The sequence below is a fragment of the Zeus faber genome (assembly GCF_960531495.2).
Source record: "Zeus faber genome assembly, chromosome: 16".
Lineage (NCBI taxonomy): Eukaryota > Metazoa > Chordata > Actinopteri > Zeiformes > Zeidae > Zeus > Zeus faber.
The window spans coordinates 15,167,172-15,191,605 of NC_137202.1; the positions used below are offsets into that span (position 1 = coordinate 15,167,172).

The following is a 24,434-nucleotide window of genomic DNA, read 5'->3' on the forward strand; positions in this document are numbered from 1 at the left end:
TACATGTCACCAACCGGGGGGGCTGAATCATAATCATGGAGGCGTATCATTATTCCGGTGTAATGAGTGTCATTCCTGATGCTTAAAAATCTCCAAGCTGAAAAGAATTATAAATAAATAAAAAATAAAGAGTGGGGAAAAAAAGAGAAGTAATAATAATTATTAGTAATAATAATTATCATCACTGTGCGTAACAATGACATCTACATTTTCTTCAAAAGAAGAGTCATGGGATGTACCGTGCTTAATGTGTCATGGGGTCGACATCTAGTTAAAGCACCTTACCCGTGGCAAAGTCAACACATTTTTCATTGCCACTCTGACCGTTTTCCTGATGATAGCTCATATCTTTTGTCCATTTTCATTTTTTCTGGAAAATTCAAACGACATGGTGAGAAACGATCTCCTCGTCCTCCTCCTCGTTAAAAGCGTTTGTTAGTTCCACGTTAGCGCAATGGGACTTCTGCATTATCAAATGGAATGAACAAATAAAAGACATGACAAAGTTTAGTAGCTTTGACAAAAAAAAAACCCCACGTTACGTAGTCGACCAGGAGGGTTTCTCTCCATATCTGACACTGGCACGGCCCTTTAACACTATCTTAGTTAAGCTGGATGCCACTGTTTCACGGTTTGGGCGGGCGGTGTCCGCCTGCTTTCATGTCCTGTTTGCAGGGCTGTGTTCTGCACACGATCAGCATTGTAGTAGCGCACATGATGGGTTTGCTCTGCTAATATGTGTGTCCTCTTCTCATCCTGTTCTGCTTCTCCATATTCTGCACGCGCACACACACACACACACACACACACACACACACACACACACACACACACACACACACACACACACACACAGACACACACACATGCATACACACACACACCCTTGGGCAAACATGTTTGACCTCAGAGCTAACAGTAGACGAACCTCCAGACACTCATGCCTGCACCTCAGCGAGGCAAACACTCAGGTCATAATAGACTCACTCCAGGGAGAGTGAGAGAGAGAGTGTGTCAGGAAGAGAGAGAGAGAGAGAGAGAGAGAGAGCAATAGAGAGAGAGACCCACCAAAATTTCTATGTAACATCAGTGCTATTTATTGAGATTGTGATTGCATCTATTATATGACAACACATGTGCAATGCCTGTTTCACAGTTTTCCCATCCAGTTATTTGACTTCGTTTGCCATCCATCAAAACGTTTTTTTTTTTTTACTTTAAACACTGTGCCATTGCGTCGTTTCCTCTTGGCACATTCTTACAGACATGACAGTTTATTTGGAATACACACGGCGACGATGACAAGTGAAAGGACGGGAAGAAAGAGAGGCTTCATGGACGAGGAGAGAGGGAGAGAGAGAGCTCCCTGTTGATCCCCGTTAATTAACCTTAATTCAAGTTGACGTGAATAGGAAAAAAAAGGATAATTACCGAAAGTGGGGTGATGTTTTTTTTTTTTTTTCTTTCTTTCTCGGTGACAGAACTGACTTCCTGACACCACTCAGCGAAATTAAACATTTACAGACGCATACACCTCACGTCAGTATCGTTAAAAAAAAAAAATTAAAAAAATGTTAAAACGTGTGCGTTAATGAAGTCACCGGTGACTTCACACACACACACACACACACACACACACACACACACACACACACACACACACACACACACACACACACACACACACACTCCAACCCCGTCGGGCTTGCATCAGCGCTCTATGCTTGTCAGCTCGTTTTAGCTCTGCTTTCCAAAATCCCCCCTCCACCGTTCTGTTCATTTTTTTTTTTTTTTTTTTGTACACCACTCTTCAAAACCCGTTTGAATGAGCTCTAAATAAGATGATTTTCAACCTGGTGCTACTTAGCTCGGGGCTGGAAAGGGAGCGCTCATTTCTCAATTACCTTTTTCTCATTATCGTCACCGACGTTCATTTACGACTATTAGGATCCTGCCTTTCTGTTGGCCCTCCACTTTAGACGAGCTGGGGCTGTTGTCGGGGGCCGTCAGGCGGGGGGGGCTACAAATGATGAGCTTTTTTGCGAGAGCAGAACACTTCAGGTAATTAATATGGCGCGAGCGGGCAGATGAGGGGAGGGGAAGAACATACGAGCGACTGTGTGTGTGTGTGCGTGTGTGTGTGTTTTCACCGACGCCGGATAGAGGAGCTCACCTGCTGATACCCCCTAAAAGGTATTTCATTAGCACGTATTTTACCGTACAAGCATGGGAACAAAGACCGGGCGCAGCTAACTCCACTTCAACGCAACAGGGCCCTTTCAGGAGGCCTGGGGGTGTCGGGGAGGGGGGTGTATACGAGGACATAAGGAATAGTGGGGCGCAGGACAGAGAGACGGGTGAGGAGGAGAGCTAACCCTGCTTATAATCTCATGACAAAAGGCAAAAGAAAGGCATCATCCTATTAACGGCGTGATCTCCGCCGGCTAACGCTAGCTCCTCTCAGCCATGCCCCCGCTATATTAGGCCAGGGACGAGGGGAGGAGAGGGGAGAGGAGGGACCCCATGCGAGGGTGCTACCCCGTGCTTTCTTTCTTGTGTAGAGAGCGGAGACAAGGCCCTGCGGCTTGGTGTTCAGGGCTCGAGAGGGGCGCGCCGGTTATACGGGGCCTCAGTAAGGCTTCCTGACGTTGGGGTGAGGTGGTGGGGATGGGGTGGCTGGGTATCACTACAGAAGGAGTGAGAGGATTATCTGACCCACACAGGCGCACACACACACACACACACACACACACACACACACACACACACACACACACACACACACACACACACACACACACACACACACACACACAAACCTGAAGGGCCAACAGTGTCCCCGACTGATTAAAATTTTTTTTAAACAAAACGGAACGAAACAAGACAAAAAAGACGCTTCTACTCGGTTGTCATCCAGATAAAAGTAAAAGCGGTGGAGGGAGAAGATGAGGAGGAGGACAAACCAAGCACACTGAGAGAGATGAAGATGGATAGACGTTAAATAGAAGGTAGGTCGGAACAACGGGAGGGGACACCTCCGAGAAAGGTTGTTTTGTGCCAAATCAAGGATCCAGGATCAGAATCAGACTTAATTCTGGCAAGTGCATTTACTACATGTACTAGGATTTTGTCACGGTGATTACTGATACAAAGTATGAGTATATAGACATATTTGGTATGGGTATAAATAATTATACATTTTAAAGAATAACTACAAATATATAATTATATGTATTTACTAGGTTTTGACGGTTGCGTGTATATTATATGTACATCTATGTGTACATCTATATGTGTGTGTGTGTGTTAGTGTGTGTGGAAAAGATTAAAGACCAAAACACAGAGGAAAAGAGAGGGAGTAAAAAGAGAGACGATTGAAAAATCGGTTGAAACAATGATCGGGTGAGAGAGAGAGAGAGGGCGAGAGAGAGAGAGAGAAAGAGAGATGGGGGTGTGAGCAAGATAGAGAAAGACACAGAGAGGCATAGGACAGATTAGTGCGTTGTTTTTTGGGTCGCAGTGGGGTTTTGTCTCCGTCTTGGCAGGGAGTCGGCCCACAGCCTCAGGACGCAGGCTTGTGGGACGTGGATGGTGGGACGGAACGAGCGTGCGTGAGTGACGGTGAAGGCTTCGAGAGGGGGGTTTGAAATAAAAACATCTCATCCTCAGTCTCACTCTCTTGTTGCTTTAGTCATTCTAGCCTTCTTCCATTTTCTATTCATTGGAAAAACATCCCCAAAACAGATTTTGGATGCGATAGGACAAAAGGTTCGCAAAGTTTTAACAGCCTAGATCCACATGAGGCTAACTTTCTACATTTTAAAACTTCATTAGATGATTGTGTAATTAAACTTTATTTATATTCATCTGTATATTCTACTGTTCTTTTTAATCAAGGGTGGTGAGCAGAATAGAAATGTATTTTTCATTTATGTTTAAATTCATGTTTTTTAATTTCATTTTCAATCATTTTTTTTCCATTTATATACGCAATTTGTCTTTTCAATTTTTATATTCAATGTATAATTTATTTTACTGCTTGCAACAAGACTGTGATTTAAAATACGTAGTGGTATGCACACAGACACGCACACACACACACACACACACACACACACACACACACACACACACACACACACACACACACACACACACACACACACACACTGGACCAAAGTGAAAATTTAACTGCCTCATTTACAGCGATAGGGAGAACTTTAAAGGACATTCGGAGAGTAGGTGAGGAGTACAGATAGTGAAGCGATGCACCCTCCACCTCTTACTGTACCGCCAATCCTCCCCCCCCCCCCCACACACACACACACACACAAACGCCCATGATGACCTGAGAGTGTAGCTTATTAACCTCTCCATCAGTTCTTATCAGTGGCTGAATGCTGCAGTCATCTGACCCTCCTCCTCTTCAAAATTTGCTGCTGCTCCATAAAGGGTATAATTCAATCCACACGCAGCCTCGCACTGGAGCGCGCGCACGCGCACACGCGCGCACGCACGCACGCACGCACGCACGCACGCACGCACGCACGCACGCACGCACGCACGCACGCACGCACGCACGCACGCACGCACGCACGCACGCACGCACGCACGCACGCACACACACACACACACACACACACACACACACACACACACACACACACACACACACACACACAGAGGAGGATCAGGGTGCCATCTTGTCAGCTTGGTGTTGGTGGGCCTCCAAGATTGGAATTGACCAGATGTTACTGAATTTAACAATTGGAGCGGGGGTACAAATGTGTGCATGTGCATGTTTGTGTGGTTGTATTTATAAGTGAGTGTGTGTGCATACAAGAGTTAAGTTTGCGTGTGTGTGTGTGTGTGGCGTGAGGGCCGGAATAAATTAATGGCTGATTTCTCCCCTGGCTTTGATGGCATTAAGAGCCCTCGGCTTCTCAATGCACCACGTTAAATGCTTCTCTCTCTCTCTCTCCTTCTCTCTGTTTCTTACTTCTTTGACAAGTAGGGCCACCCAGCAGAAAGCAACCGATGCAAAACGCCAGAGCAACCCCCCCTTCCCCCCTCCCATCCCATGCCTGCTATGTTTAGTGTTTGACACAGTCGCCATTATCTGTGGGATTTAGCTAAACCAAACCTCATGTATTTGTCAGGCCTGTGCTGCTCTGACTGCTCTGCTGAAGCAGAGAACTAGTGTGGCCCCTAGCCTCTGGAACACACCGGAAGGACCATCCAGCTGCTCTCTGCTCACGCCACGAGAGTCCGTCGGTCTACTCCGCTGTCTTTGTCTTTTTGCTCTGAACACGTTTTTTTTGCTCTAAAAAGTTGTTTCGTCACGGGTATGTTGGCATCATAAGGGCCAGAGTAATGCAGTTTTATACACTTATCTATTGGCCCTTCTGCAGCAGGTAAAAGCAACGACAACACAACGGCACAGGACACAGAAATAGGAAATACAACTACACCAAAAAAAGGGTAATCCTACCCTGCGTCGTACAACTGTGGTGACAAAAGGGTGAATGAGTCATCCTACCATTAAAAAAAAACTGTGTTGAGTGAAAGCAAAATATGCATTATGCATGGGGCACTGCTCATTTTTACAATAGGACACTTTTTCTTTATGAGAACAATCTACTTTTATGTGCCACACCAAGCACACCAATTCGTTCAAATGTACTTGGAAATATAAATATGACCCTGGGCGTCTGGAGGACAAAGAAGCAGAACCAGATATTGGCTTAAATCCTGGGCACAGAGGGGAAACACCTGAGTGGAGGGAATAAAATGTGGATCTCTTTCCTGCTCCTCCACACTGAGCTATTAAACCCAGTTGGATATCCACATTTCTCTCCGTAAAGCATTGTCTATACAGCTACGTACAGAACGAAACTGACACACACAAAAAAAATCGGACACAAAACACAGCTCAGAGTGCTTAAAGGTGCTTTTAAAACAACCTCCCATAAATAAACGCATCAGTGAGGAGTCGGGGGGGGGGGGGGGGGGTAGGTAAAATAAACGCGTGCAAGCAGAGAGGTTTCGTGTGACACCTCCTCCAGTGCACACACAGGAGTTGTAAAGCCAGGGCTCGGGTGGTGCTAAGCCGGGGTTAAGCCAGGTAGTTTAGCTCCGAGTGTGTGTTTACACACCAAGGTGTCAACCATTTAAAAAGGGGAGGGCTAGCGCCGGCAGAAAAACACAGGCTAATTTAGTGCCAGAGTTAAACCCGACTAATTAGACCATCATTGAGCAGGAAATCCATCAGAATCGGCGCTCTGATCCAGGCCAGGGGGATTCATCCACTGTTTATTTACCCTTCGGTTTACAAGAATAGATAACAATTCAAAATAGATTTATATAAGATTCTGCTGGGAGGAAATTCAACTGAATGGGAAGGAGTTGCAAGGAGACAATGGCTGAGAGTGCTGCCTCGCACAAACAAAAAAAGCCACAAATAATCTGAAAATAAAAACACGGTTGGGGGAAATCGACAGAGCTACGTTTGAGAGCAAATTGGCCGGTTGGTTGAAGTGCTGATGTATGAGTAAACCATGAGGAAGAAAAAAACGAGTATGTAGCCCTCAAGTGGACGTCCGTGTTGGAAGTCTGTCAAGAAGTCATGTTCTGTGTGTGTATAGACCTGTTGCTCTGCCTACCAGCGCGCCCTGAATCACACCGAATGCGTTCTTTTGCCCCACAGTTTCACACCGAGCAGCACTGAACACAGAGGCAGGGGAAACGGAGGCAACGCTTGAGGAGAAGCTCGCCGAAAGGGGTCGGAGGTCACAACCGACTGCAGGATTTGAACAGACGTCGAAAAGCGCATAATGTCCGACTGATCTTGACCTAAATGGCTGTTCTTCGTTCATCAAATGACCACCCCACTGTCGTTTGCACCGCGAGCGGGGGAAAACACAATGGCGAAACGTTGTCGATAGGGTGAGGTTGATAAAGATTTGAGGACGCGCAACTTTGCGGGACAGAAGTCCGCCTGTCCGTCCCCCTACACGTCTGTTCCCTCTGGTCTGGCGGCGATAACACCCATTGTCGCACCCCCGCCACACCACCCTCTATTTCTGCGGTGACAGACAGCTCCAAACCGTTTAGCATAATTGGCCGCACCCACTCCATTAGCAAAGAAAGGTGGGGGCACGCATGACACCCCCCTCGAGCGCTAGTGGTAGATGTTAGAACAAATTTGATTGGTGTCGTATCGTGCGCCTTCTCCGCAGCAGGGCTGAAGGGAGGTGGATGATGAATTTGCTTAATGAATTAATCTGTGAAGCACTAATGGCTCTACTAACAACATTAGGCGGCTTTCCTAACATCTCTCTGTGCTGTGGATTCAAATCAGTCGTGAGCCACCTCCTCAGATATTTGTTTAAGGTTGTCCCACAGGCCGATCCCGTCTCTCTACGCTATCAATCATATCCTGAAAGTGGCGACTGGCACCATGGTGTAAACTGTCAGTGGCACTTATAGAATGTGATGTAGTGGTACATCGACAGGTTTGGGAATTTGGAAATAGTCTCATAATACGGCTGATATCGATGGTGGAAAAAGATGTATTTTTCTCTTTCTATATATAAGATAACCAAAATAATTAAAATAACAAACTTTGCGTAATGTTTTCATTTATTTTATTTTATTTATTTTTATTTTTTTAAACAAATGCAGCCGCAAGTCACCTGAATTACCACTTCACTTTGAATGGCTCCAGATTCAAAACTCCCAACAGCAGAGTTCCAGTATAAGAGTTCCTGGCCCAATACACAATTGCGAAACCGCAGTGGTTTAATAGATATTTAAATGGTAATGTATTAGGAAAGACAGCTGTTGGTATTTGTAGCCTGGAGTGTCCATTACAATAGGAAATGGGTGGTGGGGGCGGTGGAATGACATCGCTGGCATGGCAAGCAGCTGCGTTAGCAAGTGAATGGTGTAATTACTGGCCAAACCTCTGTCATTAACCTGCATTGTCGAGTGCCACAGCCTCAGTTACCATAAGAAAGCCTTGATTAATTGACTGCAAGGTTGAAATTCAATTATGTAGTTAGACTGCAGTTTGTTAACCAAATACCAATCATGTATATGAAGGGGCATTCCCTAACTGAGGCCCAACCGCATAACTAAGAATACACCGACGCAGGAAAGATGAAGTACACACATAACGCACCAGTGAGGAAATAAGGACACAGAGAAACCGGGACGGGCGGATTAGAATCAGAATCAGAATCAGAAATACTTTAATAATCCCAGGAGGAAATTACTTAACTTATTAGAGGGGCAATGCGTAAAAAGCGCCATATTTTAGACTTAGGTGGAAACCCTAACCCTAAGTAACAGCAAGTCAATGTATTTGCGTTATTTAGTATTTGCGCATCCGCGCCACATTATGTGCTGTTCCATTGTTTTCATACACCGATCGGCCAAGCGCCAAGCAGTCAAGGTGAATTTGAGAAACCGCCGCAGCTTGTTGCGGTCGGTAAACCGTCGATGGGGATGAACATTCCCAGAAAACTTTCCTTTCAAGCATACAACGCTGAGTTAGGGGGGAGGGGAGAAATCTAAAGACAATACGACAAAAACAGACAAAACAGAAAGTCCGGTCTGGCGCTGGCTTATCGACTTCAGCGTGCATGGCTCCACTTTTGTACTGCGCACACTGTGTATAGCTCTGTGTGTTTTTCATGTGTATGTGTCAACTTGCAAAATAGTGTGTGTGTGTGTGTGCGTGTGTGTGTGTGTGTGTGTGTGTGTGTGTGTGTGTGTGTGCGTGCGTGCGTGCGTGTGTGTGTGTATTTAATAGTGCAGCAGAACGTCTACATTTATACATTTTGTACAAAATATATGCATTGTGTGTTTTGGCATGTGCACATATATGTGTGTATGTCTGTACAGGCAACATGTGTACGCAATTGCATCTATGTATATGACCGTGTGAGTGTCAGTGTGGGTGTGTGTGTGTGTGTGTGTGTGTGTGTGTGCGTGCGTGTGTATGAGTGGTTGGTGCTCACGCGCTGATCTGTTTGGCAGCTCAGAGCGCAGTGTGTTGGACTGGGGTCGCAGGCTGAGAGGCGGCTGATGAAAGCGTTGGCGGGTTGCTCCAATAAAGAGCAGATTATCATAAGCAGCAGCCCATTGTCCACCTCCCAGTTCCCTCCAACACTCCCCCACCCTGCAGCCCCCCCCCCCCTCTCTCAAAATGTTAATCAGCCATATCAGTGGCGCACCCAGGAAAACGCGGAGCCTCCAGACCTGGAAAACACAAGTTTAACCGTTTGTTTACAGGACGCGGAAAAACAGTGACGGGGAAACTAACAAACAAAAAGCCCACAACGCAAAATAATCCTGAAGTGACAATACAATAAACAGAGAGCGGGAGGGAGAGAGAGAAAGAGAGAGAGGGGTGGGAGGGAGGGGAAAAACAAACAGAAACAAAAAACAGACGGAAGGCGACGCCAACCCGAGATAGCTCCCACTCCCAGTCCACGTCGCGATGGAACCCGCGTCTCAGGGCGGAGGTTTTGCTGGGGCCACAATCACACACACACACACACACACACACACACACACACACACACACACACACACACACACACACACACACACACCCAACCCCCGCCCAGCCCTTTTACCCCCAAAACACAATCCCTTCTCCCTCCCCAGCTTCCCCCCGTTGACTCCATCCAGCCCGGCTCGCTTTATCTGAAGATTCTCAGACAATGCCTGGAGGATCCCGCTCCCCTAATCTTCCTAACAATCCGCCTTTCATCCCTGCTGTTAAAGAATGTATGAAAGCTCGACACCGAGCTGGGGGGGGGGGGGGGGAGGGAAAAAAAGCCGAGAAGTGGTGAACATCTGGGAATGAGAGCGGTGTGGCTGTGATGTGATGGGGTTGGAGGACGAGGGCGGTGGGGGCGGCGGCAGTGGTATCAGTGGTATCAGTCCTCGCGAGTTGACTAATTAAATTGTTTTGCTGCTCAAACATTCAAATGGCCGAGGAGATTACGGGGAGGGGGGTGGAGGAGGGGTGGATGGGGGTGGGGGCTTAATCTGCGTTCCGACCCAACCCAACCCTGGAGTCGCGCAAACACTCGCATGCGTGCATACGTGTTTGTGTGTGTCTACGCATGCACGCACGCACACGCACACACATCCCAACAACAACACACAAAAAAAAAAAAAAAAAAAAAAAAAAATCAATCTTTTGTTTCCTTCCCTTGAAGGCAAGAAAAGCCAATAGGTTTTAGAGGAGTGATTCCAGATCTCCCTGCAGGGACATCAGCAGCAGTGCTCCCGGAGCGGCTTCTCGGCGGCCGCGGACACATTCCACTGGACTAATACAAAACCGCTCGGTTGTGAATAACCTCTGCTTTGGTAACCCCCCCCTCGCCACATTAACAACGTGACGCAGGGGTGACCACGGGCTGCAATAAACGACGGAGCTATCCCGAGTCTATCTCAACCGTCGCGAGCTTAGCTCCAAAATAAAGAAACAAAGTCGCTGATAATGGCTGGAACAATCATTCAGCGCCAATCTCTTCTTGTTTTCCCTTTTTTTTTTAATTTGGGGGGGGTGTTTTTTTTTCCTGCTTCTATTTTTTTTTTTTTTTTAATCAATTTGACAAACACAGGAGATTGTTCGAAAAAGGCCACGCGCTGGTCTCGGGCTCATTTCGCGGTCCGCAGTTACTGGAGGATTTTTCGGCAGCGACACCGCTCGGGACGCCCCGCCCCCGCTCCCCCCCCCACCGTCCCTCAGTTCACTTTCCAAGGTGCGTCAGAGAACAGAGGATTTCTGACGCAACAGCCGACGGAACGGAGGCGGCGGCACCTGAAAAACAAAATGTCCGCCGATTACCACCGAGAACAAACATTCCTTTGCTTGCTCTCTCTCGCTCTCTCTCTCTCTCTCTCGCTTCATCTCCGTCTCTGAACCGGGAGGGGCGGTATTATATTCTAAACACTTTTTTTTTTTTCTTTCAGTGCTGAAAGATTAGACCGGTTATCCCATTAAAGTTGGTAAAATGCCATTCTTGTGTCTTTAAGCTTTAGCATAGGAGGTCAAGACGGAGCTGTCTGCGATTACAAGCCGGCTGTGGATGTAATCTGCCCAAAGTTACAATAATTAATGTTAAGCCCCTTCAGCAATACGTTTGTGAAAGAACCGGCCCTGATAATATACTTAAAGCTGCGCTGGCTGTTTGTGTTGCCGCGACGAGACGAGGCAGGGGCTTGACGCGAGTGTGTGTGTGTGTGTGTGTGTGTCTGTGAGTGTGCGCGCGCACGTGTCATCTTCAATGCGGCTCACGCAGCACAGCTTAAATCTTTAGTCAAAGTATAAGCTGATGCTGTCACAATACGGGGGAAGACAGGCGGTCGCGGGGAGAGGAGAGGGTGACACCGACTCACAAAAAGAAAAAAAACACGCGCATTCAGGTACGCAGGCGGACGGAGGGAGCGACGGGAGAAGTTGGCAGTGAATAGACGGCCAATTCGTTCGGAATTTTTTCCGAGAACCATCTTTTACGATAGGGAGGAACACGACGAAGTGTTGTCATCAATATGGTGGTTAATACTCTGGAAAAACCCAACTAAGACGTAATCCTATCCTGAAAACCCTTCACAAAACAATACGCTCAAATACGCAAATAAATCGTCTGGGGCGACACTACTGCCCCCTACCATTTATGCATTTAGAATTAGGGAAGCAAAGGGAATTGTCGGGGGATTTGGGGAAAAAAAAAACCCTGCCCTGCTCCCGTTTGTGCAACAGGTGTATTCGTCCGGCCCATCCAGACTTCCTTCTCCCCTCCTCCCTCCCCCGGCTGGGTCGGAGGGACAGGCCGGCATGGCTGCCTGCGTACGCCACGTTAAGCTCTCTCCGGATTCCTCCCTCACTCCGATCTCCTCTCACTGACTGCCTGACACAAAGGCAGATTAAAGGAGCACGCGCCATAAGAACCCATGTCAATCTTATCGGCCTTGAGTGCAATTTTTAAACATATGTTAATCTGGGCGGGCTAAAAACTCATTCTGCGTGCTCTTCTTGTGCTTGTTTGTCTCTTATCAAACGTGCGGAGGGAGAGGGGCGGGTAAGTGCCATTATTGGGATAATTGCGTCCATTGTTGCAGGTTATACAGCTATTTGAAATGGGAGGTGTGTGTAAATAGGCAGAGGAGCCAGGTGGGTGGGGGTCACAGATGTATATTCAACCCACACACACAGACTGTGCACACATACATACACAGGTATACACACACACAGACATTGGAATGCTCCTTTGAATCCTCCTGAAATTTCACTCAAGAGGATACGATAGGTTTTCCTCTCCCATAATATCCTTGGAAATGAAACAATGTGGCATTCAAAAACTATGATAACTATGTTAGTAACCAGCATGGAAATATCCTATACTAAGTGAGAGCATGACGGTTTAAAGCACTCGATCCGTGCAAAGCAGTTAAATTAAGGTGGCTTTTTACAACATGGTTTTTGGAATAGTCTAACAAAGTAGAAATGATAATCAAAGGAAATTGTATTCAGGAAATATATTTATCTTAATCTATCTTATCTTATTTAATATATTAGTATACACACTCGCAAACAGAAACAAAGCACATTTAAAAAGACTAACTACACTTTCTGCAACTCCAAAATAAAAGCAGATAAACAAGCAGCTTCTCCAAGAAAATATAAAAATATAAATTAATATATACACCTGTCTACCTACATGCGCACGCGCACGCACACACGCACACGCACACCCACACACACACACACACACACACACAAACACACACACACACGCAAATATGACAAATACGTATTAAGTCTCAGTAAATAGCTCATTTGTAGTGTCCCTGTGTTATCAATAAAAATGTATCTCATTACTATTCTGACTGTAGCTGGGAACATTTCTCCTAACGTTGCATATGTGAAGGACAGTTCTCCCAGCAGTGCCAGAATAACAAGTTCATTAGTCAGCGGGGCGCCGTAGGAATTCAAATTCCCCCCCGACCTGGGGCCAGGCCTCTGATTGGCTGGCTGCGTCGGCATGGCGAGCCTCATTAGAGCCCAGCAGTAATTAAGAGTTGTTAGAAAGTGAATTCTCCAACCGCAGATTAGAAAATTAAACTATTTACTGATTACATATTAATAGAAGACAACAATGGCGCTTGCCATAAGCTTGGAAGGCAACCAAGGAATAAATCTGTGTACTTAATTACCATAAACAATGGGGGCATAGAAATAGAGTTTTATGCACAGTCCCTCCTGTAATGTGTCTGATATCAGAGGACACTTGACAATTCTTGTTCAATTATCTCTATTATTTAATGTGCTGTGAACTGCCTCTGAGTAAATAAATTAACCACCCCAATTACTTTGGATTTGTCTGGGGAGGGCCCAGGCATAATAGAAAACGCTGCAGAAAGCAGCACTGTGCCCAAACCAGGGGGAGCACGGGGAGCGGGAGGGTGGGGTGGGGGTCGATAGAAAGCAAATAAATGTGAGAGAAATGGAGATTAAGGGATAAAATAAAGAGAGCTAGTTAGGAGTGATACTGGAGAGCGGGGAGGATTGGAGAAAACAGCAAAGAAAGCATGACAATGAATGAAAGAAAGCAGAAAAGAAAGGAAAAATAAAGGGGAGAAAGAGAGAACGAGGAGGAGAGAGGGATGTGATGTGGAGGTGGACATAAAAAAACAGATGGAAAGACAGAAAAGAGGAAATTAATGAGTCGGCCGGTGTGTGTGTCAAGTGAGAAAGAGACGAGGGGGGAGAAAGTGAAAGAACGGGGCTATGAATAGAGAAGAGTAAAAGACGATTAGTGTAGGGGAAGGGGAGACAGACCCGGCACATCTTACCCACAGTGCATTGCAGCTAAGGGACGAGGAGTCAGTCTGGTTCTGCTTGGACCAGATGGGCTGGTCCGAGCAGAACCAGACTGACTGGCCATCTGTTCCCAGCACACACTCCCTGAGCTGAGCCCGAAGTTTAGTCTCACACCGTGGATGGAGAATCTAGGCTGGCGTTATTCTTTACACCACTGCAGAGTTCTCCCCATCCCTGGCGTGTGCAGGTGCGGCCTGCCTTCAGTGCACGTAACCTAGGTGATTGATAGGTAGATTCGATGAGGTTCGTCTGGAAACCAGAAATAGCATGGGAATATGTCCAAGATGGGCATTTTCACTTGCATTCTTTTCCCCTCAATTGAAAATGAATAATCACTATATTCTCAGACCACAACCAATTTTACAGTATTCCCATATCGAGGAATCCACTTTCTCATCTTTTGACCTATGCGTGTCAAAAACAAAAACAAAAAACAAACCATTTCCAGAGTGGAAGCTATGATAAAGAGCTGGACGTATTCAGCATAATTCATTTCAAAAGTCAAAAAGTTAAATATTTCCATTTTCGTTTTCCTACAAGTCAGTTTTTGAAAGTTTGGAAGGCAGCGATTGCTCTGGAATTTACCAGAGAGGAAATTTTAAGGTGGAAGCTGAATAACCAGGCAACTCTCTTTTCTCTAATTACAATTACTTTGGTTATTATTGCTTTGGCCGAGGGCTCTTGGGCAAGGTTGTGTGGATATTTGTTCAAGTCCTTTTTAAAGAAGTGTGTATTTAATGGTGCGTCACTACCTACCAGGTAGCATCTTGTGAGTCAAGGATCCAGACTCCTTTCTTTTGGATACGAGGGTTCCAACACCCTTTATATTCATATCAAACACTTGTCTAGAGCCCTGAGTGTTCAATGTCGTTCCGCTGTTGCAACAGAAAGAAAATACAAGTTAATGAATTAATGAATCTCCCAAGCAGGCACTGCCCTGTACCTGCATGGAAGGATTACGACGTTCAGGAAAACAGTGTTCCTGAAAGCATGATTGGTGGATTTGCTTCATGATAGGAATAGAAAATGTGTGGAAATGCGGTCTGCCTGTCTGCCTGCTGGTAGAACCATCTTTGGAGTTACGGATTTTACCCCATTCAAAACGGATTGAGAATAATAGTCTCTCTGCTGCCGGGGTGGTGTGAGAACGCCAGGTTTACAGAACTAGAATCCCCGGCAGGTGTCTGGATGTGGCTAAGAACAGAGACAAGTGGCTCATTAGCTTGTCAAAACGGCCATGGGTGTAGATAGCCAGGGTTTTCCTGTGAGACAGGCTTTTCTGCATCACACCAGGTTGTTTGTTCGTACCGGAGCAGCAGCGAACGTCAAACAAAATAAACAAATGTTAAAAGAATATAAATAAATAACGGTTTACTCCAACGTGTACAGCTCTAATGCTCGCCAGGTTGCCTTTGTTCTAAATGATTCGTGTTGTGTACAAATACGTCTATTGTTACTCGGATGATTATCATTACTATTTGAGTCAACAGCTTAATGAAGCTCCTCCTTTGGAGTGCTATTTTACCGCGTTGCTGTTATGTTCCAAAGTCAACCAGAACCTTCATAAAAACAAGCACTATGTCCCGAAGCCCAGCTCCTTTTCCACCCGACCAAACAATGAAATGTTCCTGCTTCGCTCGGAGAGGACCGATCGATCACAGACGTTTAGTTAGCAGCCAATCAGCCGCCGGCTCAATCAGACCTTCTCTTGCTCCGGAGAGGAAGCGAAAGAAAAAAAATATATCTATCATCTGTGACAGTATATAGAAGGGTGACCTCAGTTACCAAGGTGATAAAGGTTACTATAGTGACCACCTGTCAGCGGCTCGTCCTGCTCTGATGCCTCCAGACCGGGGCCTAAAGGCACAATCCATAACCTATTGGACGGGTCTCCAGGATAAGTGCTGCAGAGGGAGATATGGAAACCCAAATGGAATTTTTTAGAAAGTGACCATGTGGCTCAACTTTACGCAAGACAAGATCAGTTTCTGGCCCATTTTTTATTTATTTATTTATTATTATTATTATTTTTTTTATTCTTTACTTTGTGAAGTGTTGTACATCATAAACTTATCACTACAAGGGGGAGATGGACTTCATTCATATCAAGAGTTTTTCCCCCTTCTACTCCACGCATGCCAAAATGAATTAGGATTTTACATGGAAACAGATTTCAAATCTCAATTTGGGCGCGGAACACGAGGTGTGCACGATATCGGCTCTCGATCTACGGTTCTCAACGCAGGGTCGGGAGACCTCCAGGGGTCCTTCGAGAGGTCCCAGGGGTCCCCAGCCAACTGATTCACCGTTATTTATAATAGCCACCATTAAAGGATGTGCAATGAGTGTTTTGATCAGAGTTTGACTGCTATCTTTCTGTAACTACAATATAGACAGGTTTGGAAGTTGGGACCAAATCATACGTAAGAATAAAATGAGTCTCGGATGGGTGTCCCGGAGACCAGGTCTTTTCAAATGGGGTCTGTGGGCTTTTATGTATTCAACTGAGGATCCTTGGTGTGAAAAAGGTTGCGAATCATTGCTCTAGATCAGGGGTCGGGAACCTCTTTGGCTGGGAGAGCCATAAAAGCCGAATATTTCTAAATGTATTTCCTGGCGAGCCATATAATATTTAATAAAATTTTATCCAACTTAATGCGTGCATTTTTTAAGTAAGGCATGCATTTTTAACGTATAACATCTCAGAGTACTTAAAAAAGCGCTATAAATAATACACTTCTCTTTATTCTTCTTAATAATATTGTTGTTATACTGTAGCTAACCAATAATAAATGAAATACTTTTTACCATTAATGCGACTTGTGGTGCTGCAGGGTTTTGCTGATGGCCTTGTGTTCTGGTTCACACGTATTGAGGTTCAGCTTCATGCTGCGTTGAGGCTTCCATCAGTTCAACGTGAGCGTCGGTTGCTCTTAATGTTTCTCAGATGCCAGAAAGACTGCTCACATGCGTACGTAGAGCCAAACATGGTCAATACGGCAATACTCACACGCTATGGTCAATACGGCAATACTCACACGCTGCATTGTGAGGTATGTGACGGGAAGCTCGTTCCAAGCTTTAAGAATCAGCTGGTCTTCAGGTTCAAGTTCAATTTCAAGAGATTCTTTGTCACATACATATTGAAGTTTTTTCCATTTCTGTCCACTTGTGCTCAGCTGATTGGTCCGACTGGAGGCAGGGAGTTTTCTTAATGTTTGTCTGTCTTACAGAGGGGATCGGCGCACGGGCTCGTAAGCAGCCCGGCAGTGGAACGCCGCTCCTCCTGCGCCCAAGAGGATCATTATTATCCACAATTATTATAATAATCCTCAGTGATATATATAATTGTGGCCTGCGTGCCGCATATTGAAATGAACAATAAAACTCTCGTCATGGCCAGAAAGACTCCGTCTCCCTCCCTAAACCCTTACCTGTGGGCAGAGACTCCCACAAGTGGCGCCTGAGCAGAGACCCGGGAGGGTCAGGGCGCCGAGTGAAAGGCGTCCCGGAGTCTTTCAGTGGTCCGCCAGCCAGTGCTTGACTACGCCCCTTTCTCCGCCACATTTATATTTTGAATTTTATTTTCAAAATTGCAATTTCTCTTACCAGATTTACTTTAAAATGACACAGAATAATTATTTATTACTTGTTAATTGTGATGAAACATTTTAGCTCAAAACTGTCTGCGAGCCATATGCCGTCATCGAAAGAGCCATAGTTTTCCCGACCCCTGCTCTAGATGAACAAACACATCAGCGTCCACTGTGCTTTTCATTTCGGACAGGACATTTAATGCACCGTAAAGGAGTTCAGGACATTTAACGCACCGTAAAGTTAAACTTCTTTTACGTTCACATTTGCTGAATAAGCTGATTTAATTCTGTTGTTCACCACTTGATTTAGGAATTCTCAGTTAAGTATATACTTTGCACCCAAACATTTTTTTTCGAAAAAGAGAGCAGTGCATATGTGTAGGGAGAGGAGGAAGCTGGGTATTACATACTGTAGATATATATACAGTATATATATATATATATATATATATATATATATAAAAACACACACCTGGTATTCAGGGTGTTGTTGACTTTCCTTAACCACATTTTCTCCATTTCATTTACCACTGATGTTATGAGGAGGTGGAAAGTATCCGAGGTAAAATCCTCTCCCTGATACGCCTTTTATTATTTTGTCCCTCGCCCTTTCCCTGTTGTCGCCGCTCTTCTTTTTTTCGTAGTGAATCACATTTTTTCTCGGTGTGTATGTGTGTAGAGCGTGTCGTCTCTCTCTTTCTCTCTCTCTCTCTCTCTCTCTATATATATATATATTTATATCACTATATAGAGAGAAATATTGTCGGTCTGAAGGTGGTTTGGAAGTAAATAACCTGGCTTTCTTGGAGGCTAGCTGCCGCTTTATCAGTCGGGAGAGGGACGGAGAGAGAAAGAGAGAGAGAGAGAAATAACAGTTCTTCAGACTGACACAATGGCACGCGGTCTGACAGGGGAAGAGGGCACGGAGGCGGAGGGGGGCGGGGGGGGCGCAGTGTCGATATCTGTGCCCAAATGGGATGGGGAAGGTGAGCGCAAATCCCAGCTATTTCTTTCTTTATTTATTTTTAAACCCCCACCCTCCCGTCCGTGCCTCTGTTGCTTTTGTAGGATTTTCGGAGGCTATCGGCTACTCGTTGATACATATTAGTGTCGTATTTTTTTATTTATTTACGACCGAACAAACTCACACTTACATAGTTGATAGCGGGACACAGAAACACCAAAAATACCTGCGCTTTCCAATTGCGATTATTTTTTTACATCCCCCCCCCCCCCCATTTTGAAAACACATTATTCCGCGGGGAAAAAGGGACGGTTTGGGATCACCGATGATAGCTATTCTCCAATTTCAGTGAGGGGCTCGACAGAGCCAAGACACCGTCTCATGTCTTAACAAGGCTTTGCCCCGAGCCAAAGCTTTTTTCCTTTTTACCCAAAAAAACAAACCTTCGAAATCCAGCTCTGTGTACGCCAAATAAATAGCTCGTGCTGTACGAGTGCGTCTGTGTCCGCGTGTGCATGCGTGTGTGTGTGTGTGGTGGGATGCAAGCGTTTGTTGTGTGTCTGTGAACTGTGTCGGTGCTCATGTTGTGTTGCCTCGCGTCGTTTTGCATTTCTTTGCCTCCCTCTCTCTCTCTCTCTCTCTCTCTCTCTCTCTCTCTCTTCCTTAAACTCATTCTGTTCCCTCCTTGTACAGCATATCAATGAAGGCCAGATATGTACTAGGGGAGGGTTTCTGCGTGCGTGGATGGCGTATATGTGTGTGTGTGTGTGTGTGTGTGTGTGTGGGTAGTTGTGCATGGCTGTGTGTGCTGTTCAATAGTGTCGAGGCTGGTTGCCTGGTTGCCTGGCTGGCTGGCTGGCTGGCTGGCAGCCCTCTGCAGCGGAGGCTCGGGCTGAGGCCCCGCTATCGCACCAAGTTATCGTTTCCCCCATGAAGGGCTCCCTTATCACCCCGGCCCAGAGAGGTCTCCCTTCTTCTCCCATCCCGAGACACAGTCCCCCCACCCACCCCCCCACCCCAGCCCCCCCTTTTTCCTCCCTCCCTCCCACGCCTCCTCCCCCCACCACCACCTCCTCCACACCCCCGCACCCCTCCCCACATCCCCGCCTTTCATATCCACCCAGCGCTCTGCCGCACAACATTCAACCGGGAGGGAGCGGGGCTTCAAAGATTCTCTCGTTCTGTGCGTGCACACAAACACACACACACACACACACACACATACAAACACACACACACACACACAACAAATTCCTTGCGAGTGACTCCAACACACACACACACACACACACACACACACACACTTTCACAAATGCAAACTTCCAGTATATGTGTGTGTGTGTGACCCTGTGTGTATGCGTGCTTGTTCAAATGCATACATCTATGTGTGTGTGTCTGCAAAAGTGTATGTGTGTGTGTCTGTGCGTGCGTGCGTGAACCTGGCGACGTTTGCTTCTGTGTGTTTCCGTACACACGGGCGTACGCTCAATTTGCCCGAGCCAGGTGCGTGTTTTTCCCAGTGTAATTTGGTGTTGGGTGCTACCTGTGTCCATGAGATAGCGCAGCCTCTTCTCCACGCGAGCGGCTCGAGCGTCGATGTGGCGCTGCTCGCTCTCCAGGGCAGACAGCTCCCCGACCACATACTGACTGGTGTCTCGAAACTCTGACTGATGGAGGGGGAGGGAGAGAGAGAGAAAGAGAGAGAGAGAGAGAGAGAGAGAGAGAGAAAGAAAATTAGCTGCAAATATGTAAATAGTTGTCGCACGTCAGGGGAAATAAGCTCTGTAGTGAAACACTCTGTGTTTCTGAGTGATTAGTTCTGTTCTGTGGTTTGTAATAAGTTTTTGATGGGATTGGTTCACCAACTTAATAGATCGTTTCCCATATTGATTATTTTATTTATCTACTCAGCGTTTTCTGATCATAACCGTCACGTGGATTTTGCTTTGGCAATGCTGTTCCTCAGAATTCGTGCCAATAAAGTTTGTTTGAATCGAATTCGGAGAGATAAATGAGAGAATTTGAATTTGAAAGGTCTCCATCAAAGCAAGAAACAAATACACAATAAATAATATTGACGTGACACCATAGAATCCTTGAACGAAGATAATTTAATTAAATGTCAAAAAGTCCTGAGAGAAAGAGAAAGAAATACAGACAAAAGTGGGTTAATTTCTTTAATCATTTTCAAAAAGTGACTTTGCCTGTGAAAAATCTCTTTCCATCGATAAGAATAACGTTTCTTTGATTTGGAATTGAAATTGAGAGAGACAGGGCGGGGTGCAGAGGGGTTAAGGGAAGGTGGGACGGGTGGATGGAAAGATATGCAGGGTCAAGAGGCAGGAGGGGATTGAGAGGGAGAGAAAAGAAGGATGGAGGAGAGCGAAGGATGCAGGAGGTGTAGAGAAAAGAGACAGGTGGAGGGCAGAGAGGGAGAATAAAACAGCGGGATGAGGGAGGAGGAACGCGTACGAGTTAGAGGGACACAAAGGACGGGGAAAGGGAGAAGGACGAGGCTCAATGGAAAAAGACGGGGGGAAGGAGAGATGAGGGAAGAAAGTGCGAAAATAATTTCAAAAGAATCCGGGAGCAGGCTTTGAGGGTTTCTGACAAACTCCCTTTAATGAAAGCAAAAAGGAGAATTTCATCAAACAAAAAAAAACAACAAAAAAAAAAAAGATAGACAAGGGTTTAGTAAAGTACTGGAGAGGGAGGATAACACGGTGGCTAACAGGGGACTGTTACCGCCTCTCTCTGCTTTGCATTCTGGGTCCGTTTTGGCATTTAACAATTTACCACTTTCCTGTTACCGAAAGTGACTGGAGTGAGGAAAAAACAGAATTGGGCGGCGGCGGCAGGGCTGAGGTTCGCACTTTGGCCAAAGTGGTTTGGATATAAAAGTTGATTTTCCCGGCAATGAAGCCCCTGTGCTCAGCTGTCTGGTGCTCATTGTTATAAGCTCTTTTGATATATTTTATTAATACTTATGGATGGCACGGCTCATGGAGGGCTGCAAAATGCCAGCCCGGTCTCCTTGTTTCCCCCCTGAAATGTCAGCGGGAAGCAGGAAGTCGATTTTGGGGGTTCCGGGAATCGCATAAATAAAGAAGAGCTCCTCTATGTCCTTTTCAGGTGGAAACGGGTGATGAGCCATTGATCACTGTCAGCCAAGAGATCTGAGGTAAGTACTGGAGGCAAGTTAAGGTAAGTTTCATTTAGGAGGATATAAATGTGTATTTAATACAACACAGACAATGAATGCAGTTATATAATTATAGGACCCAGGATCCCGATTGTGGCGCCGCCTGTGCGAGCACCTCGTGTCAATTACGCACATTTGTGTATTTTTTGTATTTTTAGAGCTTATTGTGCGTAATCACCGTATGTATGACCATATGTAAATGTATGTGACAAATAACCTCTTGAATCTTGTCACTCCTGCTTGGAGATGAATACTGTACGAATCCTTTAAAAACTATAGCCCACTAGTTAACTAATTGTATGTCATACAGCGCTAAGAAGCTGGTCATGATTAAAACACAATTTACTATCGAGGTTCTAAAATGCAGATTAGATCGAGTTCAAAGTTTGGCTGTATCATTTTCTAGGACTCTGAGGCCCTTGTGACATGAGTGGTCTCAACCAGTTCTAAATATATGTAAGTACAGTAAGAACATTTTGCAGGGTCAGCGCAGATACGTGCGTACTCACTGTGAGTGAATGCCGCCCGACGGTATCGGCGCATCGCTATTATAAAGGCCACATGACAACACACGCACACCGCTGCGTAGCCGTAGGACGCAGACCGGAAGACTGAGCGGTTTCCTCCGTGACCCCCGGTGACCTCTCCGCCCGGCACCTGCTTGCTATTCCCCGCAGTTCCCCCTCGGAGCGGTGGAAAAATGTTGACTCACACACAATGTCGAGGATGCGGCCGCAAAGAAATGTCTTTTTTTTTTTTTTTTTCTCCCCCTGCTGATGCACTTTACTTTTCTTAATGGAAAGGAGAACTCGCAAGCAGGAGAGAAAGAAGAGAGGGAGAGAGAGAGAGAGAGAGAGAGAGAGAGAGAGACAGATGGATTTTTTTTTTCCTCATTTCACCCAGGCCAGCACTTCTTGCTGTTCTCTCCAACATGTGTGTACCACATTTTCCTGATGTATATAAATATGAGTGAGTGAGTGAGTGAGTGAGAGAGAGAGAGAGAGAGAGAGAGAGAGAGAGAGAGAGAGAGAGAGAGAGAGAGAGAGAAAGTGTGTATGTGTGTTTTCTCATCCCCTGCTCCCTCCCCTCTTCTCCCCCTCCTCGCGTTTCTTTCGCTCTATCACAGTTTATTTTTTTTTTTCCTTGGCAAATCAATTTTACACATGATCAGCCCACTCTGCGCGCTGGGCCCGGCCCGGCTGTAATTAAGAGGAGGAAAATTACCATATATATTATATTAATGCAAACATCATTCAGCAGGTAATTCTTGGCTGATCGGGATAATGGAAAGGTTCAACACCCATTAACCCTGGGAGAGAGGAGGGCCTGTGTGTGTGTGCGTGCGTGTGTGCGCGTGCGTGTATACCACCGGGGTGTGGGTGGGCGTGAGTTTGTGTGTGTGTGTGGGGGGGGTCGGGGTAGTTGGAAAGAGAGATTCACCCTGAGGTCTCAGTGATGCCGGCATGGATATGTGCTGTGTGTACGCACACGCACACACACACACACACACACACACACACACACACAGGATAGTTGAAATAATAGCATTCTCATGCACACACTCTGGTATGCACAAGTTCAAACAAACTGTTAAGAGTGTACACTCAGGTAGTGCGCACCCCTCCCACCCAAACACACACTAACCCACACACACACACACACACACACACACACACACACACACACACACACACACACACACACACACACACACACACACACACACACACACACACACACACACACACAGACACACACGTAGACTCCTCTAAACGAACGGCAGGGCTGCTGATAGCCCCTACTGTAATAATTAAAATGGCAAAGTGTTAGATGGGCTCTCTGATCTCTTTAGGAGAAGAGTGGAGTGAGGGAAGGATGAGAGGAGGAGGAGGGGAGAAGCGGCGAAGAACACACGGAGAACAGGTGAAAACAAACAGCGGCCTCTGCGCACAAAACTAATGCCCGCTCGGGTGCAGTCCCCCCCCCCCCCGGACGCGAGCGAGGGACGAAGGAGTGGAAAACAAACGAGTGACCATAAAACCCAAAGCGATGGGAGTACCTCGTCTTCAAAAGGTCTCAGGAAGTCTGGGTCCGACAGAGCGCCCCTCTCCTCCACGGAGTTCTTCAGCTCCTCCGGAACGGACCTCTGCCTCTTCACCTCTGGAGAGGGGGGATGAGAGAGGGATGGAAAGAGACAGACGGTGACGTTTGCGATAGCGAGACCCCTGTGGAATAAGGAGCGGGTCTCGGGTGATTGGCTGATGGATCGGAGCCATGCTCAAATGTTTTACCGTTGAGCAAGGCAGTAGAAGTTTCAGCTCCTCCAGTGAAGCGGTGCAGTAGTTCATAGCAAGAGTAAGGGATGAACAATATTGGGTTCTTTTTGGACCGAGTACAAGCACTCTTGGGTACTTGCCAGAGTTCCAATACAAATACTGACATTTTTATCCACAAGAGTGAGAGTTTTGATCAACCGTTGTTTTTTTAACCTGTGTTCTTTTGTGGTCATTGATTAGTTTATTTATTTGTTTAGACAAAATCGGCCACAATATGACTCTCAATAATTTAAAAGTTGGTTAAAACAGCGTTTCTCAACTGGTGGGCTCCGATACAAACTTGGGTTGTGGGTCCGTTTTGAGTGGTCCGCAGGAGTACACCTCCACTTCTGGAAATGTGTTTTTTTTAAGTAACCCGAATTTCCGATGCTGTGCTTTTATTTTGAATCAGTGACTGTGACTGATTAGAACTGGGTATATAGGGCACTAC

At 46.0% G+C, this 24,434-nt stretch overlaps 1 protein-coding gene across 3 annotated transcripts in view; it reads right to left on the bottom strand.

The window, feature by feature from the left end:
* The window catches only part of ehbp1 (EH domain binding protein 1), a 177,964-nt gene that overhangs the window by 21,589 nt on the left and 131,941 nt on the right, over positions 1-24,434 (bottom strand). For all 3 annotated transcript variants that reach the window (XM_080016292.1, XM_080016291.1, XM_080016290.1), the window contains exons 19-20: positions 23,728-23,828; positions 20,010-20,133 (exon numbers count right to left, since the gene is read on the bottom strand). In XM_080016292.1, coding sequence (XP_079872418.1) covers positions 20,010-20,133; positions 23,728-23,828 — 225 coding nt within the window. The remainder of the gene's footprint in view (positions 1-20,009; positions 20,134-23,727; positions 23,829-24,434) is intronic.